Below are 23,659 nucleotides of genomic sequence, written 5' to 3' on the forward strand. Positions count from 1 at the left end.
TATATAAAATAGGTAAACAACAAGGATTTATTGTCTAGCACAGGGAACTATATTCAATATCTTGTAATAATGTATAATGGAAAATAATCTGAAAAAAGATATATATATATATATATATATATATATATATAAACAATCACTTTACTATACACGTGAAACTAACGCAATAGTGTAAATCAACTATGCTTCAATTTTTTTTAAGAAAAAAAGGAATAACTAAGCTGAATATCCAAGAACAAAATAAAAAACAAAATTGAAGACACAAACAGAAAGATATACCATGTTCTTGGATTGTAAGAATTAATATTGATAAAACATTTATACTACCCAAAGCAATCTACAAATTGAATGCAACTCCTATCAAAATTCCAGTGGCATCTTTCACAGAAATAGAAAAAAAAATCCTAAAATTCATATGGAACTACAAAAGACACTAAATAACAAAGCAATCTTGAGAAAGAAAAACAAAACTGGAGGTATTGCACTTCCTGATTTCAAACTATATTACAGAGCTATAGTAGTCCAAACAGTATGATGCTGGCATAAAAACACAGACCAATAGAATAAAAATAGAGAGCCCAGAAAAATCCAAGCACATGCAGTCAACTAATCTTTGACAAGGGTGCCAAGAACACACAACAGGGAAAGGATAGCCTCTTCGATAAATGCTGTTGGGAAAACTGAATATCCACATGCAAAAGAATGAAACTGAACACTTATCTTATACCACTCACAAAAATAAACTCAAAATGCATTAAAGACTTACAGTCCTGAAACCATAAAACTCCTAGAAGAAAACAGGGATAAAGCTTCATGACATTGGTTTTGGCAGTGATTTCATGGAAATGACACGAAAAGCACAGGCAACAAAAGCAAAACTAAACAAGTGGGACTACATCAAACTAAAAAGCTTCTGCACAGCAAAGGGAATAATCAACAGGGTAAAAAAGCAAACTACAGAGTAGGAGAAAAATATTTGCAAACCATATATTTAATAATGGGTTAATATCTAAAATATATAAGGAACTCAAGCAACTTAATAGCAAAAAAAAAAACCCAAAAAACAAAAAACAAATAACCCAATTTAAAATGGGCAAAGGACCTGAATATACAAAGGACCAGTAGTTACATGAAAAGGTGTGACAAGAGATAACAAGTGTTGGCAATGATGTGGAGAAATGGGAACCCTTGTACACTGTTGGTGGGAATATAAATTGGTAGAGCCATTATAGAAAACATTATGGAGGTTCCTCAAAAACAGTAAAAACAGAACTACCATATGATCCAACAATCCCGCTTCTGGGAATATATCTGAAGGAAACGAAATCAGTATTTCATAGAGATATCTGCACTCCCATGTTCATTGCAGCATTATCCACAATAGCTAAGATATGGAAATAACCTAAGTGTCCATTGACAGATAATTGGATAAAGAAAGTGTCATGACAACATGGATGAACCTGCAGGGCATTATGCTAATTGAAACAAGCCAGACAAAGAAAGACAAATACTGCCTGGTATCATTTATATGTGGAATCTAAAAATAAAAGTCAAACTCGTAGAAACAGAGAGTAGAATGGTCATTGACAGAGGATAGGGGGTGGGGGAAATGGAATGTTGGTCAAGGGGTTCAAACCTCCAGTTATAAGATGAATGAGTTCTGAGGATCTAATGTACAGCATTGTGACTATAGTTAATAATACTGTATTGCATACTTAAGATTCGCTGAGAGAGTAGATCTTAAGGGTTCTCACCAAAAAAGTATGCATGTATCAAATCATCACATTGTACATTTTAAATATGTACAATTTTACTTGTCAATCATATCTCAATAAAGCTGGGGGGAAAATTAAGGTTTTTTTCTTAGCATCTACCTCCAACCATCCAACAACCACCACCTACTCCCCCCACACTTCACACACACACACTCACAATCTCTAGATCAAGTGGCAAAGTATCTATCCTTCCATCCATCTATCCATTGATATAAAAAAGCAAAATTTACATCACTTTGTAGATAGCATAGCAAAAAATGTTAAGGGCTAGGAAGAGGGAAAATGAGAAGTAATAAATGTTAAGGCAGTCATACTGGGAATAGAGGTGCTAAGAAAATCCCTCCTTATTTTTAGGTTGCTCTTCATTCAGCTCTCAGTTTAAATAAATAAATATTTAATATAATATATAATTAATATTATAGTATATAATTAATAAATATAATATATAAAATTCATATTACATTTTATAAATGTAATATAAAAGTAATAAATATATAAATTACATTACTATGCAATATATACTATAAAATATTACTACAGATGGCAATTCTTGAACTGTTTGGTTTTTGTCCCTGTCACTGATGGTACTTGGGAACAAATGTACAAACCACAGGGCAATGAGAGAAATGAAATTTTGTGCTGAAGAAAGAAACCAGATTCAGAAAGCAAAGATTCATATAAACTTAAAATATGAAAAAAAAATCTCCATGAGGAATATAAAACAGGTTCACACTGCTCATTAGAAAGAACATGATGAGCTCTAGCAGAGACGTGAAGAAAACTGTAAGGATTTTATGGGAGAAAAATGGAAGAAGAATGGAGGGATGGAAGATAGAATAGAATGGTACCAGAAGGAAGTATAATTTGTGTTGAGCCTCAAAGAATAGGCAAGGTTTAGTCAGGTAGATAGGACTAAGAAGGTGTTGAAAGAAGATGATGAACAAAGCACTGGGTATGTTTAGGAAATTGTGAGTTGTCACATTTGGGGCTTACTGTGTATGGCAGGGGTTATGGACATGGGTTCTCAAAACAGCCTTTCTGGATTAACATCCTAGCTCTACCAGTTACTAGCTGTGAGACTTTGTGTAAATCATTTAGAATTCCATATGCTTCATTTTCCTCCTCTGCACAATGGGGAAGAACAATAGGAATTTATATGGTTGCTGTATGGATTAAATAAGATAATACATGTAAAATGACTTAGAACAGTGTCTGGCATCCAGTAAGTGTGCAATGAATGTCAGCCTTTTTTTTTTTTTTTTTGGAGGAAGTGCAAAGGAAGTATCCAGGATTTAAGGCTAGCAGAGAAGGTAGAAGCCATATTCTGGAGAACTTGGGTTGCCAAACTTGAGGGGTTGGTACTTAAATCAAAATGAAGAAAGTTTTGAATAATAGAGTGCCATAAAGGCAGAGTAATGGTTGTCAATTTGTGGTAGGAGATTTTTACAACTCTAGCTGCCTGACAGTGCAAAGGGCTGGCTCGTGAGAGAGTTTTTACCATCAACGGAAGGGTTCAAGCACAGCCTGGTCAACCAAAGTCAAGGGTGTCATAAATGGTAGTCAGGCAGTGGGTCAGTGTTGGCCAACTTGAAAGGCCTCTAAGATCCTTTTCAACTCTAAGTTGATTTCAGATAAAGACGCTAGGAACAATATGGAGGAGAGCTTTATGCAAGACTAAGCATGGAGCCAGAGCAACTGTTCAAGTGAGAGAGGGCAGTACAAGAGAGTCAATGGCGGGTTTGCTGGTCTAGAATATCAGAGCTGGAAAGAACCGCAAAGATCAACCAGCCAGTTCAGCTTCTTCACTGTACAGACAGGGAAATTAAAATTCTCAGATAGAGGAAGTGGGTAAATTTTAAAGGGGTGAGCCTAGAGGCGGGGAAGCCAGCCAGGAATCCAGAAATAAATAAGGGCTTGGAAGAGGGTGGGAGTAGCAGGATTTGAAAGGAAGGGAGTAGATATGAGGGCTATTTTGAAGGAAGAAGGACTGACAGCATGTGGTGATTGATTGGATATAGAGGATGAATAAGCAGTGACTCCAAGATTTCAATGCTGGCTGAGTGGGAGGCAGGAGGCCAAGGACAGAGCCTGTTTGGCAAGGGGAAGATAACAAGTTCCGTTTTTGATATATTGGGGTTTGAGATAAAAAAAGAGAAAAGTTATTCAAGTAGACACTGTCCATCAGACAGTTGAAGAGTTTTTTGTTTATCACTTCCCCTGTCCCAGTGTGAGAGGCATCATGGGCATTGGGAAGAAAAGGCACTCTAAAATCTGAATTTTGAATACCAGCTCTGCCACTTACAGGTCCAATGGATTTTGGAAACTCTCTCAGCCTCAATTTCTGCCTCTTAGAATAGGGACACTACTAAGTACATATCAAACACCATACTGTTTAATCCTGAGAGTCTAATTCACATATTTAAAAACTTCCCAGGAAAGCTTGGGAATGACTGGTCTGTGTGACCTGCCTCTTCTCCAATGCTACGGCACACAGAACGTGGGCAGAGGAATAGTTAATATTGGTATTAGAAAGAGAACGTGAGGCACAAAAAGAGGATTTGACACAAAATTCCAAAGTATAGTGGGACAAGCATAGGATTTGGGGTCAGGCCGAGCTGGGTTCAAAGCAGAGCTCTACCACTTACTGGCTTTGTTACTTTGAGAATGTTGTTTGGCCTCTCTGAGCCTCTTTTTTTTTCATCTGTAAAATAGGAATCCTATCACTTAATTCACAGTAGTGATAAGATTAGAGATTATGTACATAAAATTCCCAGAATGTAACTGGCAGTTAATCAATGGTAGCTTTGATCATCCCCATCCCAGAGTTGACTCCCAAGCACATGAAAATAGTGACGCCAATTTCCTACTGTGTGCTTCCATTCTCTCGCTCCTTCGAACCAGCCCTCAAAAAATAAAAGCACATCAGCTATCCCTTTGATTTTTCACACACCTACGAGGTCACCCAAAGCATTCCCTCCTGCCCTTTGAACTTTTAATTCATTCTCAAATGATTTACCGCCTGCCTTGCCTCCAAATGACCATGCTAGCAGTCGTGTCCTTCCTCTCTGAGGCTCTGTCCTTTTGATAACAACAGTGCCCCTGATGGGGTTGCCATTCACACACTCTACGAGCACGCTCCCAAGACAAAATTGTCAACTTTAGAAGGACCTTAATGGGAACAGCAGTGAGGAGCAAGCTAACATTCTGTTTCTCCACCAACGCCTGCAAAGACCGAATTATCTTCTCTAAGACTTTCTCAGATTGCTGTACTCCTTGCAAACTTACTATGCGATCCTGATGAGGATAAACATTTCCCTGGGGTCTCTTTCGAGGCCTGTTCCTAAAGTTTGCTCCAGCGATCAAACTCTCTAGCACTAGTCTGGGCAGGAACAAATTAAGAGAAGACCCCACAGTGTATCTTAAACTGTCACAGTACTGCCAGTGTGAGTTTTGATGTGTTTCCTTTAGTGCCCTGACATAACCTAACTGACTTCCACAGAGACAGCCGCCAATTAGATGAGACCCCCATTAGGAAGGAGGACGGACAAGGTTCCTTTTGGCCCTTTTCAGCATTCTCAGCTTTGAGTAAAACAGTGAGAAAAGGAATGTCATGGTCAAATAATAAGGACACTTAAGGCACTGGGTATAAATACCAGACGGTGACTCACATCCAAGGCTAGTCAGACAGAACACGTTAGGGCTTGCTTAAGCAAAAGTGAAAACATACACACACACACACACACACACACACACACACACACACACACACAGAGTAGGTTCACACTGCTTCAGCTGAAGCAATGAAACACTTGAGTCAGGCAGAAGCCTCACACTCTACCCTCCCTGAACACATAGCAACAAGAGGGGTGGCTGCTGTTTTAAGAGTCTCGCAGCAACGCTTCCCAACAGCAAGGGAATGCTGTAATCATCAGCCAGCAGGCCTCTCCCACATGCAAGCCTCAGGAACACAGCTCACGCACAGGAGCTGCAGCGGCAATAAACCCAACCACTGCAAACCCAACTCGAGGCAGCTCTTGGACAAGCAGGTAGATGACCCTAGCCTCCACTGCCGCCCTCTCCCCTCTCATCCAGGGTTGCACCTGGGATCCCTTTCCATGTCCACCTGTACCACTACTTCCTTCTATTCGTTCCCTCTGTCCCAAGCTCGTATGTGTCTGTCATTCAAGGCTCACCCCACTTACTAGGTTTCTCAAAAGACTGGAAAACTCGGCTAGTATATCCAGCTCTTCAAGTCATATTCGCTTTCTCATTTGTAATGGGGAGAAGAAAGGGGGACGTGACCAGTTACTGAGTACAAAAGTTTTGCTTACTCTTCCAGCAAACCATTACGGAGAATCTGCTCCGCTCTGTGCTGAGGATAGTAAAGGTACAGAAGACACAGCCATTGTCCTCTAGAAGATTTTGGTCCAGCAAACCAGACACAGGGCAGTGAAAGTACCCCAACATTTCTACTGGAAAATCAGAAGTCCAGCATTCCAAAAAGGGAGAGATTACATCCACCAGGAGCAGACTGAGATGATGCGCTTGGGGCATAGAGTAGGGCTTGAAGGTTAGGCCCAAGTGGGAGGGGAGGGGAGAGGGGAGCAGGCCTTCTGAGTCGGCAATATGAAGCCGAGCCACTCAAGGAACGTCGAGATGGGAAATTTGGAGGCCAGAACTTCCCAGGTGTGTTGGTGGGGGGAGTAGAGAGGAAAACACTCTGCCTGAGAATCTGGGTCCTAGAAGGAATGCTAGAAAGTAAGACTCGAGCCCAATGGACAATGGTCCCTACACCAGGCTAAAGTAGTTTGGGCTCTATTTTGGAGGTAGCAGGGAAATATTAAATAATTTTAAGTGGGAGGGGGGATGATCAAAGGGAGGGAAACCATTGAAGAGGCCACTACAATAGTGTAGTTGTTCCAGAAGGAGGCTTCTTCCTGCCTGTCCCAGCTCTTGCAAGATCCTCCTTCAAAGCTGCCTTCTCTGTCTGAGCTCACAATTTCAGAGCTCATTACTATGCATCTCTTTTAAGTTGGGTGAGATATCAATGACATTTCTTATTCTGAATGAGACTCCTAATGTTGTACTGAAGTTGGGTCAGGGACTTAAAAAAAAAGTAGAAGCTTCATCCCAAACTCCCAGTTTAGAAGAAAGGAACTATGATACATCATTTCCATTTCTGTAATAGCATCGGTTGGCTTGGCCCCTGGTCTCTTCTAAGATCCCAACAGAGGAGCTGGAGGGGAAAGAGGGAGAAGGGAGAGAGAGGGAGAGAGAGGGAGGGGGGTGAGGCGGGAGAGGGAGGTGGGGGGAGAGAGAGAGGTGCCAACATAAGTCAAAACCTGATTGTCAAGTGCTTTTCTGGGGCCTGTTCCAGATCACTGTCACTTACAGGCTTAGACTAGAGCTCAGCCCTAAATTAGGGCTCTAACCTAGAAGCCGGGATGGGAGGTGGAAGGGCCCCACCTGGGTCTTAGCAGTGGGAATTAACTCTCCCTGATCCTTAATTCTTTTGGCTTTTATTAGTGGCTGGAAGGGGAGAAGGATGAAACCTGAACCCTAATGCAGCTGAGAAGGGCTAAGAGCCAAAACCTTCCTTAAGCAGATACAATATGTGCAGGGCCTGGGCAGGTTTCAGAACACTGCACATTTCTCCAGCCAAAGGCATGGGAAAACATGAAAATTACATATTTAACCCTTTACATCCAGAGAGGGAGAGTATCATCCTCCCACCAGCGCTCACACAGCAGAGACAAACTGGCAAGCTGGCTCTTGCAAAAGCCCCAGCACTTGGTGCTTTGTGACCACCTAGAGGGGTGGGATAGGGGGGGCGGGAGGGAGACGCAAGAGGGAGGAGATATGGGGATATGTGTATACGTATAGCTGATTCACTTTGTTATAAAGCAGAAACTAACACACCATTGTAAAGCAATTATACTCCAATAAAGATGTTAAAAAAAAAAAAAAAAGCCGGAGCACTTGGGTAGCCTTTTTCACAAAAATACCCCCAGCAGCTAGATACTCAAATCAGTTTCAAATATAAATTACAAGCTATTTCACCTGGTCAGAGTTAGGTAAAGGGAACCCATGTGCCCATTAGATTTTTAGCATGAAATGAGTTTTGTCTACGAGGAGGGAGGGAGTGAAGAGACCAAGTTCCATGGCACAAGCATCTTTACAACATTCTGAATTTCAGTTTTACACCATGCAGAAAAGCATGTGATGCTGTACAAAAAAAGTAACGGATCTAGAAAGCAAATCTAAGAAGGATGGAGGTAGGAAAGTTAACCTTTCCTGAGAATTTTCTGTAAGTATACAGGACATCCAGTCTAGGGTTTGGGTCAGATAATCACTCCAAATGTGCAGAAGTCTCTTAATAATAAAGTGATGTTTTCCAGCCAGATTTGCAGCCAATGAATTTGTGAAGTAAATCCCTATTTCCTTTTTTTAATTAATTTTTACTGGAGTATAGTTGCTTTACAATGTTGTGTTAGCTTCTTTTTTATTTTAATATAAAACTCAGGATGAAAGTACGGTGAGGACACCACTGAAAACAATTAAATCATATTTGCAAGTTTAACAATGCTTTTTCAAAGGTCACATTTTAAGAACCAATGCTACTGCAGAAATATGAACAATGATATTCACAGATTAATAATACTCCCCCATGCAGAGAGCATAAAACTACTAACAACAAAAATGCAATCCAGACTTGAAACTCCAGTGGAGTTTGCCTTACGAAGCCTCCACATTTTACTTTTCATATAGCGAAAACAATCCTTAAATATCTTGGCAAGACAACTGATGTTTTTTAACAGCCTCGAATCTTTTAACATTTCCAGCTTCATGTCTGAACTTTGGCGTTTTGACAGCTTCTTCTATTTTTTGTTTGTTTGATTTTTGGACTTCCCCATCACTTGAAAGTACTAAGTTAGGCAGAAAGAACTTCAGCCAGTAATACCTCAGGTGACTAGGCAGCCTGCAGACTGGAGGAGATAGCAAGACCAAACTATGACCAGAAAAGCCCATTAAATAACAATGCAGGCCTGTTCCAATGTCTGTTGGGGCATGAGATTGTCTGGCAATTAAGTCATTTCCACAACAATCAGCAGATTAGTAAATCATCTGTGTTAACCATTATGTTCCTAAAATAATGATTTGTTGTTTTAACTGACCAGTGGCCTTAAATAAAATTCTTTTTCTTTCTCTGAACTGCCTATGGAACTCCTTTCCCTGATGGTCCTATGGTCTCAGAAGATCCAAAACTGAACTAAACCTGGTTAGCCCTCCCAATCTCCGTCACCACCTAGAGCCTTCTAGATTAGAAATACTGGATTCATCTCTAACTCCTGCCTCTCCCTCATTTCTTCAGATTCAAATGGTGTATATTACCACTACCTCTGGCAACTTGCTAATGTGTTAACAACAGTCAGCACGTTGCCAAGATGACTGATTCCTTTATAATGCCATCTCCAATTGTTCAGTACAGGTCTTTCCTCGTGGAAGCAGTTATATGGCTGGTACTGTGTTAGATGCTTTATTTTTAATACTTTAACTCTAATCCTCCAAAAAACAACAAAATGGCTACATACTTCCAACCTGAATCCATCCTATAGCCCAATGTTCTGGGTTCTTCAGAATAACGGGCTCAAACCCATTCACCCTATGTCTCATTACTCAAGCAGATCTTCACTGATCCACTTATCCAGCCACACAAGCAGTATCACATTGGGCAAGTTACCTAACCTCTCTATTCCTCAATTTCCTCATCTGTAAAATGGGGTTGATAAAGGGGCTAATATGTGTTAAAATAGAAAACCAGTGCCTGGTCCAAGGTACGCACTATGAAAGTATTTTTAGAAAGCAAATAAAAGTGACGTTTATGGGGCTTTGTGCTGGTTTCACAGGCCATAGGAAGTATAGCTCAGCTCCTAGAACGGCACTCGATAAATTTAATGCATGAATTAATAAGTGAATAAATGAAGAAACCACACATACCTGGCCCTTGGGGAGCTCATACTCTTACTCAGTTCACTGTGGGGGTGAACCAACTGGCCTGTCGCCTGAGTCCTTAGGACATGCAGCACTTGTACTAACTGGAATGAATGCCTTTCTTCCTCCCCAACCTACCTAAATCCTGTAGAGCCCTCAAGGCCTAGCTTCAATTCTTCCTTTCTCCACAAAGCTCCCTAACCACATCAGCCTGCAATGAAATCTCCTCTCACTGAATAAATGTTGCTCTTCCTCACAGACATAGAGAACAGACTTGTGGTTGCCAAGGGGGGGTGGGGGAGGGATAAATTAGGAGTTTGGGATTAGCAGATATGCACTACAATATATAAAATAGATAAACAACAAGGTCCTACTGTAGAGCACAGGGAACTACATTCAATATCCTGTGATAGACCATAATGGAAAAGAATATGAAAAGAATGTATGTATATGTATAACTGAATCACTTTGCTGTACAGCAGAAATTTACACATTGTAAGTCAACTATACTTCAATAAATTTTTTAAAATGTTGCTCTTAGATCCTAGCCCATGGTTTCAGCACTTAAATTAAGGTTTTTGTTCCCCAGGCTTGCAGTAGTGCCTCTCTTCAACAAAATTGTCATTTCCAGGGAACAGGTCTTCCATGGTGGCTATCTCTTGTACTCTCTAGTTTAGGGTAAGGCACTTTACAAAGTGTTCAACAAATACGTGTTGACTGGTGGACTGATTGATTGATTGGAGGCTTAATTGAGAGCTCTTAGGTAGGAGCCAAACAAGGCTTAGCATAGCCTTTCAAATTGCTGTCTCTTCAAACATTAGCCAGAAATCATGTCTGGTCCTCCAAATTCTGCCAGGAGCAAACGTCACATTAAAGATGTCCTGCCATTTCATACAACTTCCAAAGATTTGGTAACTTCATACACTTAATTTTTTAAGTTCAGAATTCCCTTAAGAGCATTTCTGCTTAATAAGGGACACCTGTAGAATGCTTTCCCTTTCTTTCTTAAATCACATACACATCTAGTATTTATATGAGATAAAGGATAAAATCAATCTCCCTCCCTACTGGGGAAAAAATGCGAGTTTTATTATTTTCATTTTGCAAATGAGGAAATGGAGACACAGAGAGGAAAATGACATGCCCAGTCATACACAAATATTGAGCAGCAAAGCGAAGACTGAACTTCAGGTCTTCTGAATCCAAGCTTATACTTCTCACCCTGACTTGAGATTTAAAACAAAACAAAACCTTTCCTTTGACCCTGACCCCTGACAGGCATGTACTGGTAACAGTACCAATTTTTGCAGTACGTTACATTTCTCTAATTTCTCTCATTCTCCACCCCCTGTCATATTCTTATCCAGTTCTTTTTCTCTCTCTCTCTTTCTTTCTTTCACCTATGTAAACATGATAGTGTTGAAACAGCCTGGGATGTGGAGTCAGACAGAAGTCAATTTGAATGCCAGCTCATCCACGTGGAGTCTGTTACTTAACTTCTCCTGAGCCTCAGTCCCCTCATCTGCACAATGGGGAGACCAATATCTACCTCAAAGAGTTACTGTAAAAATTAAATAAGAATATATGTAAAACACCTAGAAGTAGCAGTATTTACCACATAGCAGGTCCACTACCTCTCCTATTTCCCCATATCTACGCCTGGACCACCCATTTAGTTCAAGAGGTTGCTGAGATCCAACCAAACAGCATTACCTCCATCCAATGAGGCATAACCACACAAGTGGAGTATCCAGGTCCCTGCCTGGTCCACTTTTCCTCCTGTTGCCTTGCTACTCCCTGATTACAAATTTAAATTAACACAGAGCTCCAAACTCTCAGTCAAGTCCTTCAAAGAACATGAGAGTCAAGAACTGATACTTACTCTCCCCTGAGTCTCCAAGATATCATCCCTCACCCTCTAAGTCAGAGGTAAGATGCCATCAAAAACTGCCTACCTGCAGAAGTTTTCAGAGGAGGTTTTACTTACATCAAACACAAACAAAAAGAAATGGAAAGCAGCAAGGCAGCCCAACAAAGACAAGGCTTTAGCTTGTCATGTTCTCATAAGCAAAGATGGGGCAGCAGCCATGAGACTCTAACCCCTTTCCAGAATAACTAGTTGAACGAGCTTTCCTCCCAGGTCTACCTCATCTCACCCCCAACCCCTTCCCCCAAAAGAAAAATCAATTTCTGATGGACCGTGAAAGGCAGTATAGGAGAACCATTCAAAACTTCCCTGCCAGAGGCTCAGGAAGAGAGAAGACCATACAGCTGGGAATCTGCTGAGTGGCATTAGGGTGGGGGCCAGAAGACACCACAAAGGGTCTGTCCATCACTGGGCTTAACCCTTGATCCTGTCAAATTAGTCCCACCTCCTGCATTCCTCACAGATGTAACATTAAAAGACTTGAGTGAAAGTTAACAGACCATGTGGCATGCCGTCCCTGAGAACATACCAGGAAACAGCCACTTCTGGAAACATAGGAAGTAGGAGCGTGGAGAAAAGCTAAGCCCTGGAAGAACTGCCTGCTGTCAGTCAGCCTTTACACTTCCACAGCCTAGATCATGAGCGAAGATCCTGGAGCTCTTAGCATCCCGTCAATAAAGCAGAAGCTTGCCCCTCGGAGAGGCTGAGAAGAAACAGGAGGGTACGGAGAGGTGAAATAACATGCCAAGATTACTCAGCGAGTTGATAAGAGAATATCAGGAATGCGACAAAGGTCCAGTCCTCCACTGAAACAGGACAGAGAGAGACACAGTATGAGAAAAGTTCCCCCTGATCCAGCTACCAATTTGCTGAGAGTTTTCAAACTTTATCAACCTTAACTCTATGAACTTCTCTCTCCCCACCTCCCCACACCGGAAGTATGGCTGAGCCAAGAGGGACAGAGCTGGTACAGCAGACTAGAAGGGCCCACTGTACCAAAAAAGAAAAACAAACAACAAAAAAAGCTGGGTTTTGGACAGCAGGCAGGGAAGACAATGAATGAACCAAGAAGTAGTGACACTTGAATGAGACAGTCCCAAATGTAGGCCTCAAGCAACTTGGTGCTGGTGGGTGGGGGCTGGGAACCAAAGACTGGACATGAAAGAAGGGTAGCCTAGATGCATGGAAAATGTGTCTCTGATGCTACCAGGCAATGCTCATCCCATGGCATGGCGTAGTCACAGACTCGCACTGAAAGAGGAGGGAGTGGAGGTGAAGTCAATGGGGAGGAGTTAGTCTCTTTGAGAAACGAAGTCATCTGGATCTCTGCAATTTCAGTGCCCAGCCAGGATGGCTATGTGCCCAAGTAAACATGCCAGTGTGATGTGAGGAAGAACAAATCATCCCTTGCAAAACTAATGCCTAAGACAATCTTTCCACTTGGCCTGTTTACACTGGATGGGGCGAAGGGGTGTAAGGAGACAAACCTCTATCCCATCCCAGTCCTTGGAACACAGTCTTTAGCAGGGAAAAATAATATCTCAACTTGTTCATTAATGACTTAATTGAAGTCTGTCTGAAGCGGGTATTTCAGGGGAGCACCAGGAAACAAAATATTGCCTTCACAGAAACTGAGTGAAAGTGATCTAGGTACCAACATAAGTAATACAAAAGGGTCACTTGCTGATTACAAGATAAATCAGGTAGACCTGGAGTTCAGTTTCAGAGAGAAATTTAATGATGCATACACTGCATGTACACACAAATCTGGCCCCAGGATCAAGGATATGAGCACCTGGGCAGTGATAGTAGTAGAAACCCCAAACCCACCTACATCTCTGTTACATAGATGGTTAGGTTCTGTAATTTCATCAGTGATACACTATGGATGAAAGAGGCCTCTCCAGAACTGTTCTGAACGTGGCCACTATCAATAACTGTGTCAGGGGGACATATTTCCTAGACTTTAACTCTCTCTTCTCCAGGCCTCTCATCCTTCAGTGATAATGAGGATTAAGCTCCACTTCAATACACTCCCCGATCAGGGCAAGAAAAGGCATTTGCCCAACTCAGGTGACAGACTTGTAGATGTGAGGGTGTGGGGGAGGGGCGAGACTGTCAGAGCAAGACCTCCAGAAGGAACGACTCTTGTGGGTATTCCAGGTACAGACAGAAGACCTCAGAACACAGGAATGGCAGCAACAATAGGAGATTTGCAGCCAGTGCCAGCGGCAATGTGCACAGAAATAAATATCTGACAGGGCTGGGGACTGCTGTGTCTAAATTCCTACCAAGGGGTTCTGTAAGTTGGAGTCTGCTTGTATGTCACATAGGGTCAGCATCTTCAATCTTGGAGACACCTATTTGTTCCAGAAGGGGAAAATTAAGTTCAGAGAGGTTATTCCTACAATTTCCAAGCCAGTAGTTGGTTAAAAATCAAATCAAATCAATCTGATGTTCTAGAGGTCTGATTTTGACACTATTCGCCAAATGCCACTTCCTTCTTCTATTATACAAATTCCTCGTCTGTAACTCTTTGTAGAAATATATATGCTCCTGGAATTCATGGCTTATGTCTTCTCTATCATCTCCCTTAGAACACTTTTTCCAAGGCTGACCTGGGCCAGGGGCAGGGCTAGGGGCAATTCTAAATACATAGTGAGTGATGGGATGTGCCCCTCCTAAATCTCTTATGTAGTTGTCCCAGGTGCCTAGGTAGAGGCCTTGGGCAGGTGTGGCTTAGCAGCACAGATACTTCCACTAAAAGGCTTTGCTTGACACAGAGTCTTCCTATGGCATGGATGCCAGAAAGAGCCAAAGTGGTCTTCAGCTGTATTTTTTTAAAGAATGGTCCTACCTAACTTTGGTCAGACTCTCCTCAGTTACTGCATTCAGCTGTGGGCTCCCTAACTCAAGAGGAACATGGCTAAGCTGGAGTGCATCCAGAGTGGGAGGAGGCTGGATCTCAGATCCTGTAAGGAACAGCTGAAAGAGCTAAGGCTCTTTAGCCCAGAAAAATGAGACAAAGAGACACAGTCTTTGTCTTCAGACCTCCCAAAGGTTGTCCTAAGTAAGAGAAAGCATCTTGTTCTGTGTGGTCCCAGAAGGCAGAGCTATAGGACCCATAGAGAATAGGTAGATGGAGAATGATTTCAACTCAACCTGAGAAAAAGCTGTCTACTACAGTGAAAACTTTTCAACACTGAAATGGACTGGCTAAGAAGGGAGTGAGCTCCCCCATGACCACAGGAGAACAAGCTCAGGGCTACTGCACATGGATCGGTTAAGATTAAGACCAGGTGACTTCCACAAGGCCTTCCTCACTCTGATAATCTGTGATTCCAGCCACCTCAAAGAACAGCATTCCGTTAGCAGGCCTGAGTTGAGTCTGCCCTTTGGTGAGGGGCGGGGAAGGAGGGTGCTTAGTGAGAGCAGCCCTTCACTTAATCTCTGCTGTTCTTCATTAACTTTTCTCAGACAGGTCAGCATCTTTTTGTCCCCTGGTTCTGAAGAAGCCTAACTATAAAAATTCTGATGTTCCCTCCAGATAATCACTCCATAAACACCAATCTCAAATCTAAGTCTTTTTTCTTAAAAAAAAAAAAAATTCCTGGGAGGAGATGGAGGAGAGCAAGGGGCAAAATCATCTGAATTCTGTTTAAGGGACAACATTCAAGTGTCTTCCAGCTGCAGTTGAATTATTTTTTTTGAGGTTTTAGAGAAGGAAAAGCCTCTAATAGGCTTGGCCTTTTTTCGCTTCAGGGAGCACATGTGTGGATTGCAATAGGTTACCAGGTGTATTGTGACAGCCCAGCAGGCCCCAAAGTAGTGTGTACCCAAAGCTCAGCCAAGGGTTACCAGACATACCACCCACCCTCTTTGCCTTACTACCTCCCTCCAACCTTCTTTGTATTTCTCTGGATGGATTCCTACCCCATGTCCCCAAAAGCTTACTTTCAGAGAGAGAGGAGCATTTGGGGAACTGAGGTAGTAGACATCTTTGCTGATTCTAGAAGCAGAGATGAGGAGGAGATTCATCTAAGTAACCAGGCTGGACTAAGCTCTCAAGAAGCACACCCCATGAAGGGTCCCCTTGTGAATGCCAAGCCCTGGCCTGGGGGTGGGCCCGGCCTATAACATAACTAAGAAGGTTTCACAGAACTACCATTTCTCACATAACACTACCTCTGCACCCAACAAGAACTCAAAGTCACAGCCAAATCTACTGCCAGCCACAAGACAGCCTGAATCTGACTTTACCCACGTCCTCTTGAAATCTCAAATGCCTCTTTGTGTGCTTCTTCTAGAAATAAAGTCACAGTGGGGATGGGGGAGGGGATAAAAACAACTTAAAGAGCATGTCCTGCCATTTTCCCAGGCTAAGGATGGCACACAGAATTAGGGTTTGCCCAATCCATTTTCACATCGTCTGTGCTAATAAAGATGGGCCAACGACCCCCATTTGGCAAATAGAATCTTGGGTCCAAAGAGGATAAAATAATATAGCAACATCAGTGCACACTAAGTGGAGGAGGTGAAGCTTCTTCCTCCTCCAGGCTACTGCCCCACCCCACCCTACTTTGTTCCAGGGCAGTAACTAGCGTCCACTTCCTTCAGTGTGCCAGATAGAGACTGCCACCAAAAGTGGGCCAGGAAAAGGGCAAATATGAAGGGTGAGCCTGTTTCTGCAATGTCTTGTCCTTCTCCCCAATTTTCCTCCTTCTCCTTTTCCTGCATCCCCACATTGGTCTCCACCCTTTCTTTTCTCCACCCTCAGCCAACCTCAGGGCACATTTCCAAGAACTCAAAATGAGTATAGGAATCTTACACTACAGCTTAGCAACTCTCTCTCTCACACACGCACGCACGCACACACACCACAGGAGGATACAATTTGAATCTCTGAGGCCTCTGAGAGGCCCTATCTGATGCATAATCATTGGCGCCAGAACCTTGAAAAGGTCACCCACCCTCCAAAGTGGATCTTTTCCAGCACACGGAGCCAACTTCATGGATGACTGTCTACACTGTAGAGGGGGTAGAGGGGGACCCCTAGGTAGCAAATAGCCAAGTCTGATTAGAAGAAAATCTCCACTTCATCCAGACAGGCCCCCTGGGTCAACGAGGTAGATGCTAACCAAAGGAATCAATAACGCCAAGGGCATGGGCCCAATTCTCTAGTTGGTCACATTTCTTTGGGAACATCACACTGTATGGGGCAATCATAAACCATCCCTTAACACTTGGGATAATCAATAATAATAGTTGTTTTTTAACATTTCTTCTTTTTTTGTCACTTAATTGTTAAGAGAAGGCTATACCAGTCTCCACAACTTCGGCAGCTGAATTCCTTACTTTCAGGGAAATCATAGAAGCCTATAGGAACTGATGATTTCCCCAACCTGATTACTTCCTGATCCAAAGGGTCCCCCATAACAAATATGAAATACACTTTCACACTCTATGCACTCTTCCCACTAATCATCTTTCCTCAAATTCCTCCACTCCCAAGATGCCTCCACCTGTTCCACAAGCTATCTCCAAGCATGTACACCACATCAGATCCAAATCGTTTTTAGTGTTTTTCCCCACGACACCGAAGGAGGTTCTCCGATATTTCTTACCATGGTTCTGGCACCTGACCTCTGTCTCTGCCTGACCTGAGATCATCACAAGTGATTTGGAGTCACCAAAACAGTCCTCTCCTACTCCCTGAGCCCAGACTCCACCAGGGAGTGTCTACAACCCAGTGCTCACCTACTCTGGAAACACAGGCTGGCGTGCAAAAGGTCACTGGGGTGGGAGGCCGCCAAGACTGGATACATCCCTCAACGGTATAGCCCCATGCCCCTTCACAAACTGCAGTACTACTGGAAGAATTGAGAAACTCTCCAAGTAGAGGATGTGGAGAAAAGGGAACCCTTGTGCACTGCTGGTGGGAATGTAAATTGGTACAGCCACTATGGAGAACAGTATGGAGACTCCTTTAAAAACTAAAAACAGAACTACCATATGATCCAGCAATTCCACTACTGGGTATATAGCTGGAAAAAACAAAAACTCTAATTCGAAAAGATACATGCACCCCAATGTTCGTAGCAACACTATTTACAATAGCCAAGTCATAGACACAACCCAAGTTTCCATCAACAGGTGAATGGATAAAGAAGATGTAAAAAAAAAAAAAATATATATATATATATATATACACACACACACATATATATATAATGGAATACTACTCAGCCATAAAAAAGAATGAAATATTGCCATTTGCAGCTACATGGATGGACCTAGACAGTATAATGCTTAGTGAAATAAGTCAGACAGAGAAAGACAAATACTGTATGATATCACTTTTATGTGGAATCTAAAAAATAATACAAATGAATCTATATACAAAACAGAAACAGACTGACAGACACAGAAAACAAACTTATGGTTACCAAAGGGGATAGGGAGAGGGGGAGGGACAAATTAGCAGTATGAGATTAACAGATACAAACTACTATACATAAAACAGATAAGCAACAAGGATTTACTGTATAGCACAGAGAATTATACCCAATATCTTGTAATAATCTATAATGGAATATAACCTGAATAAAAAAGAATCACTATGCTGTACACCTGAAACTAACACAAAATTGTAAATCAACTATACTTCAATAAAAATAATAATTAAAAAAAAGAAACTCTCCAAGTGGTAGAAAATATGATAGATTTGGAGCCTACCACTGGCATAAAGGATTGGCTACCAGACTGTCATAGTCTTATTTAAAGCCTTGAACCTCGTAGTAGACGTGGAGACACCTAAGCCCAGGGAGGGCAAGTGATGTACCCAGGATCCTGGGGCTAGTGAGTGGCAGAGCAAGGATTAGAACCCAAGTTTTCAATCTGTCAATACAATTCTCTTTCTACACCCTTCCATCCCACCCCCACCAATGTGTACAGACTGAAGCTATTTTCAAGAAGAAATCTGTATTGTTCTGAAGCATAAGGGGAAACAAAACTAAGGTAGAAAAATTAAAAGGGGATTAATGAACTATGCCACATACTGTCTTGGCAAGAAAAAAAAATACAGGCAACCATTGCACCTTACAAAAATGCCATGGCCCCTTTATATAATAATAGGGCTAACCAGGTTATATATAGCTGGCTTTTACTGGAAGGAATCAAGCTATCTGGGATAGATGGGAGAAATGATGTTACCCCCTGCATATCCAAATGTGTGTAATAATGAGCCTTCATATATAATAGGGGTCAACTGTACATTCAGCAGAAAGGGAGTCGTTAAAAGGCACCCTGCCTCTCAACACACGAGTCATTTCCTCAACAGCTTGGCCAAGGAAACCCTCATCTACCCTCAAATAATCCCCCAGCCAGACCACAAATTGTTGGCTGCCCCATACTTAGTAACACCCCCCTGCCATGCTCCTGCTGGTTCACAAAACAATCCAGGACCACAGCAGCAACCACTCTCTGGGGTGCTTCTCAGGATGGGTCAGCCCTGGGCAGGGGTGAAAAATGACCTCTCCAAGGCAGGTTGTCTGGGCAGACTGGAAAGTCTGTGGGTGGTGTCAGGAGAAAAAGAAAGGGGGGAACTGCCAGACCATGGAGGGCTGCATAGACAGTTCTGACCTTGGTGGAAACAGCGGGGAGAGGAGGAGTTTGATTAGAAGAAATTCCTGAAGGCCAGGATTCCCCTTTTCAAAGGGGTTGTTTGAGAGTGTTTTAAAAAAAAAAAAAAGCTTATTACTCCCTCCGGATAATACTGGAGGGAAAGGGATAGTGCCTTGGGGGCGGGGGGGAAGGAATGGCGTGACAGTGGGTGACAAAGCAATCTTAGGCTGGTTAGAAATACATGACTAGTATGGGGAAAGGGGGTGCTGGATGAAGATCTGGTATGGTTATTGGTGTTTGGGGAAGCTAAAGATACCAGGTTTCCCTGACAGCCCCTCAAAGTTTTGCCTCAGGCGCTCAAGATGATTGGTACACCCCATGGCAACACCCCAGGATTGCTAAGAGTGTGGCCCCCAAGGCCTGAAGGACCCCCTACAAGTTAACCAGCAGCTCCGGTGCCTGGCGAAAGAGGCACAGGTTACGCGGGGGTGTGGCGGGGGCATTCGCCACCCCCTGCTGAGACGTGACCCACGTTAAGAAGCCAAAACAATAAAGTGACATTTGTTCCCCACAGAGAAACCACATCTTTTTATCTGCAGCCCAAACCCACGTCTTCCACCTCAACTGCAATTTGAGCGGGTTGGAAGGGGAAGGGCTTTTCAGATTTGAGCATTTCAGAGAAACAAAAACAAAAATTAAAAAAAAACAGGATAAAGTTCGTGAAGTTCGCTCCCTTGGCCATCTGGCGCCTCAAGGTGAGTCGTCCTGCAAATCTCTCTTCCCAGTTGCAGCCCCCGCGGCCCCCACCCCCTACACTCACCCCTACCGGGGGATGGCTTGCTCAGGGATTCTGGAGCGCTCGAGAGAGCTCCTCTCCCCTGCCCTCAGCTGCAACTTGGCTTCCTGCAGACCACAGCCTCCTAAAACAAACAAACCCTGGCGGCGGCGGCGGCGGCGGCGGCGGCGGCGGCGGCGGCGGCGGCGGCGGCGGCGGCGGCGGCGGCGGCGGCGGCGGCGGCGGCGGCGGCGGCGGCGGCGGCGGCGGCGGCGGCGGCGGCGGCGGCGGCGGCACAGCTGCATGGCGCAAAAGTTTCCTCCACTCTCCTCAACGTGCAGGAAATCTCGCCGGCGCTGGGGCAGGACTCCGGCGGGAGGGAAAGGCCGAGCCCAAGCGGCAGCAGCAACGCCCCACCGGCTGAATGGATGTGCGCGCGTCCGGCCGTGGGAAGTGAGGCTGACGAAAGCCACCGATGCCTCATCTCCGTTCCCACACCGGACCCTCGCCCCGCAACCTGCCCGGGCGAGATGGCCCGCCGGTCGATCCAGGGACCGACGCCGTGAAGAAATGTGCCAAGGCGCCTTGCTTGTCCCTTCAGCCCCTCGCTGTCCCGCAGGGGCACGGGAACTTCCAAGGAGGAACCCCCAACAGCCACCACTTCCTCCAGCTCCAACGGAGGGGAGCAGCCGCCCAGACACTGGGGAGCAGAATCGGCCCCCGAGCCCTCCCGAGGGTGTCTGCGCGCGGGGCTGTAACCCGGGGCCGGCCGCATTCTCATCCAGCGCTCCCGCCACCCCGAAGGGGTGTCCGCGCCGGGGCTGGGGGCCAGACCCCCCCACCAGTGCAGCTAATGCTTCACGTCGGGGCTTTCATCCCCAGCACCGAACAAGTTTCAAAGTTGGTCTGAGGGCCGCGTCCGGCGGCAGCCTGCGTACCCGCTCGCCCATTCAAAGTTGGGCACCGCTGGGACAGAGCCGCCAGTTCTTACCTTAGACACTGTGAGCGGTTCGCAGTGTTCCAGACCCCCCTTAAGGGTGAAGCCCCAGGGCGCCCCCCCTTGCAGCTGCACAGGGACGTACTGGAAGGACCCAGGCCGGTTCTCCATCCTCCGCTCGGCTCAGGGCCGCGGGGCTCCTTTTCCGCGGGGGCTACGTTGCCTCCGCCCCCAGCGGCTCCACCACCATAGCCCTCCAGCGCTACGCCACCCCGCACCGCCCTGCTCCGCCTACTCTCCTGGCTGGAGACGCTCGGGCAGCGAGCGAGCCCAAGGAGGAAATGACACGGAGCTGGAGAGAGGGGGAGGGGGGGGGGGAAGGAGAAAGGAGGAAAAAAAAAGAAAAGAAAAGAAAGAAGGAGAGGCGGAGGGATAGCGCGTAATGGACAAGAAAACGGAGCAATGGGGAGGGGCAGTCACTGGGACCTCGCCTATAGGATCGCTGGGGAGTGGGAGCAAGGCGAGGCTTCACATCAATTGTTACATTGTTTCATTCAAGCAGGCCCCCCTCTTTGGTTCTCCTCCTTACTGCAGAGTTCCCCGCCCCTCCAACCAGCCGAGGCGAGGGGAGGTGAAAGTCGTTAGTGTGGATGGCTCGCGTGGCTGAGTGGGCTGAAATGCTGCTTTCCCGATTAGCGCGTTCATGTTTCTCTGACTGCCTTTTTCTTCTGAAGGTCCCGAGAACCGGGTCCTGGGAGGGTTACAAAGCTGCTAATTTGTGGACCTTGCCTAGAGGGATGGAAAGTCAAGCAAGCAGGCCAGCGAACACAGTGGGGCTGTGTGTGTAGGCTGCTCTGTGTGTATGAGCTAGGTGTGTGGGGTCATTATGAAACATCGCCCCGGAGCATAGTTTAAATAAAGAAGCACTTTGAGGATGCCCCCTGCCCAGGCTCAGCCGCACCCTGGCTCAGTGCTGGCGTCTATGGGTAGCACTGTGCTCATGTATGTTCCAGTCATCTGGAGTTCCTGGCACGGCCTTGCACTTGCCCCACTGAGATGACCAAGCCAGGAATCAGCAAACTTTATGACTAGCAGTATTGTTTTCACTCCTAAACAAACCTACAGGAAGGAGCATCCATTGATAAGCTAGCCAATTAACAATGTGGTGCCTTTTGGAAGAATCGGCTTTTAGACAGGGGCCAGAACGTCTCTGCTCATCTGTTCATGCTTGAGGCTGTAGTGTCTGAGCTGAGCTTTTAGGACAGACCAAACAAATACCCACACTAACAGTCCCCAAAAGTGAATTTGTTACGAAATCTTGGGCTGATTTCTCAGTCTTGACCTGGGCACGGTTACCACTCCTCTCTGAGGTGTTGTCTCTGGAGCCACATTGAGGCAGTGAGTTTTTAAAGAGCTTCGCAGTAGCAGGGAAAGTTTTGACAACTCAGTGGTGACTCCACACGACCCCTCAATGCTCTATTGCCTGTTCCATCTCTTGCCTTCTTCTTGTGCAGTTTCTTCTTCATCGCCAAGAACACACACCATGACACTCTTACTTCCACAGTCAGCTTTCTGCGGACAAGGTTGTCACTCTTTGCTTCCATTTCCTCACCTGTCACAACCTCTTCAACACACTTCAGCCTGTGTGTGCCCCCTCAGGCCACTGAAACTTCTCTCACAGGCTCTCCTCCCTCCCCCAATCCTTTCTTCTCCGCCTCCTGGACTGTCTGCATTATATGATGCTGACCTGACTTTTCTTTAATAAAACTGCAGTTTTGGTGTTTATAACCTGCTTTTTAAAAGTCCTTAGATATGTATAACTGATTCACTTTGCTGTACAGTAGAAACTAACACAACATTGTAAATCAACTATACTCCAATAGAAATATTTTTAAAAAAACAAAAAAAAGGAAAAAAGTCTTTAGAGATGATTCATGTGGGGAACCACCTTCAATCTTTTAGATTTTTAGACCTGCAAAAACCCTTTCAATCATGTTCATTTTTTGTTTGCATTTCTCCTACTAGAAAGCAGAAAATTTGAGAAAATGGCAGCTGAGTTTCTTGATTGCATGTCAACCTATGACATAACACTCATTTGTTCTGTCCCACCTTGAAACTGAGCTTTTATTTTTTTTCTTCGTCTTCTTTTTGACATAAGACTTCTATCTCCATGATTGTCACTTGGTAAAACTTAGCATGTTTCAGTTTCAGCGTATTGAAATCTATAAAGTGCAGTTCACAGGATCTGTGGTCATCACTCAAGGTCTACTAGAATTGTGTGTCTAGACTAGAGAAAAGAGATTGGGAAGCAGGAGACACATATGTGAGCCCTGGCCTTGTCACTAACTAGATGGGTGACCTTGGGCAAATCACTGAACTGTTTTCAGTCTCATTTTTTTTCATCTGTAAACTTCAGCTAATAAGCCCTGACCTCCCTCCCTCCCAGGCCTGTTGAAGACTAAAATGAAATAATACATATGAAAACACTTTGGTAAGGAAAGAGTCAAAATCCTCACACCTTATTATGAAAGCAAGCACTGAGCTAGCCTTTAAACAATCTATTTTCATTCCAAGACTTACTCCACACTGATGTCTTGTTGCACTCTTCAGTTTATCCTTTCCGTTATTAC

The 23,659-nt window shown here is 44.3% G+C and overlaps 1 protein-coding gene across 5 annotated transcripts in view; it reads right to left on the bottom strand.

Moving 5' to 3' along the window:
- The window catches only part of SHROOM4 (shroom family member 4), a 200,192-nt gene extending 178,606 nt beyond the window's left edge, over window positions 1-21,586 (bottom strand). For 3 of the 5 annotated variants that reach the window (XM_082445090.1, XM_082445089.1, XM_082445093.1), the window contains exon 1: window positions 21,084-21,585. In XM_082445090.1, coding sequence (XP_082301216.1) covers window positions 21,084-21,200 — 117 coding nt within the window. In that variant the 5' untranslated portion in view covers window positions 21,201-21,585. Of the gene's footprint in view, window positions 1-21,083 lie in introns of all 5 variants that reach the window. The other 2 variants (XM_082445091.1, XM_082445096.1) reach the window with 2 other exon arrangements.
- Window positions 21,587-23,659: the final 2,073 nt, after the last annotated feature.

This window comes from Balaenoptera physalus, assembly GCF_965194825.1.
Source record: "Balaenoptera physalus genome assembly, chromosome: X".
NCBI lineage: Eukaryota > Metazoa > Chordata > Mammalia > Artiodactyla > Balaenopteridae > Balaenoptera > Balaenoptera physalus.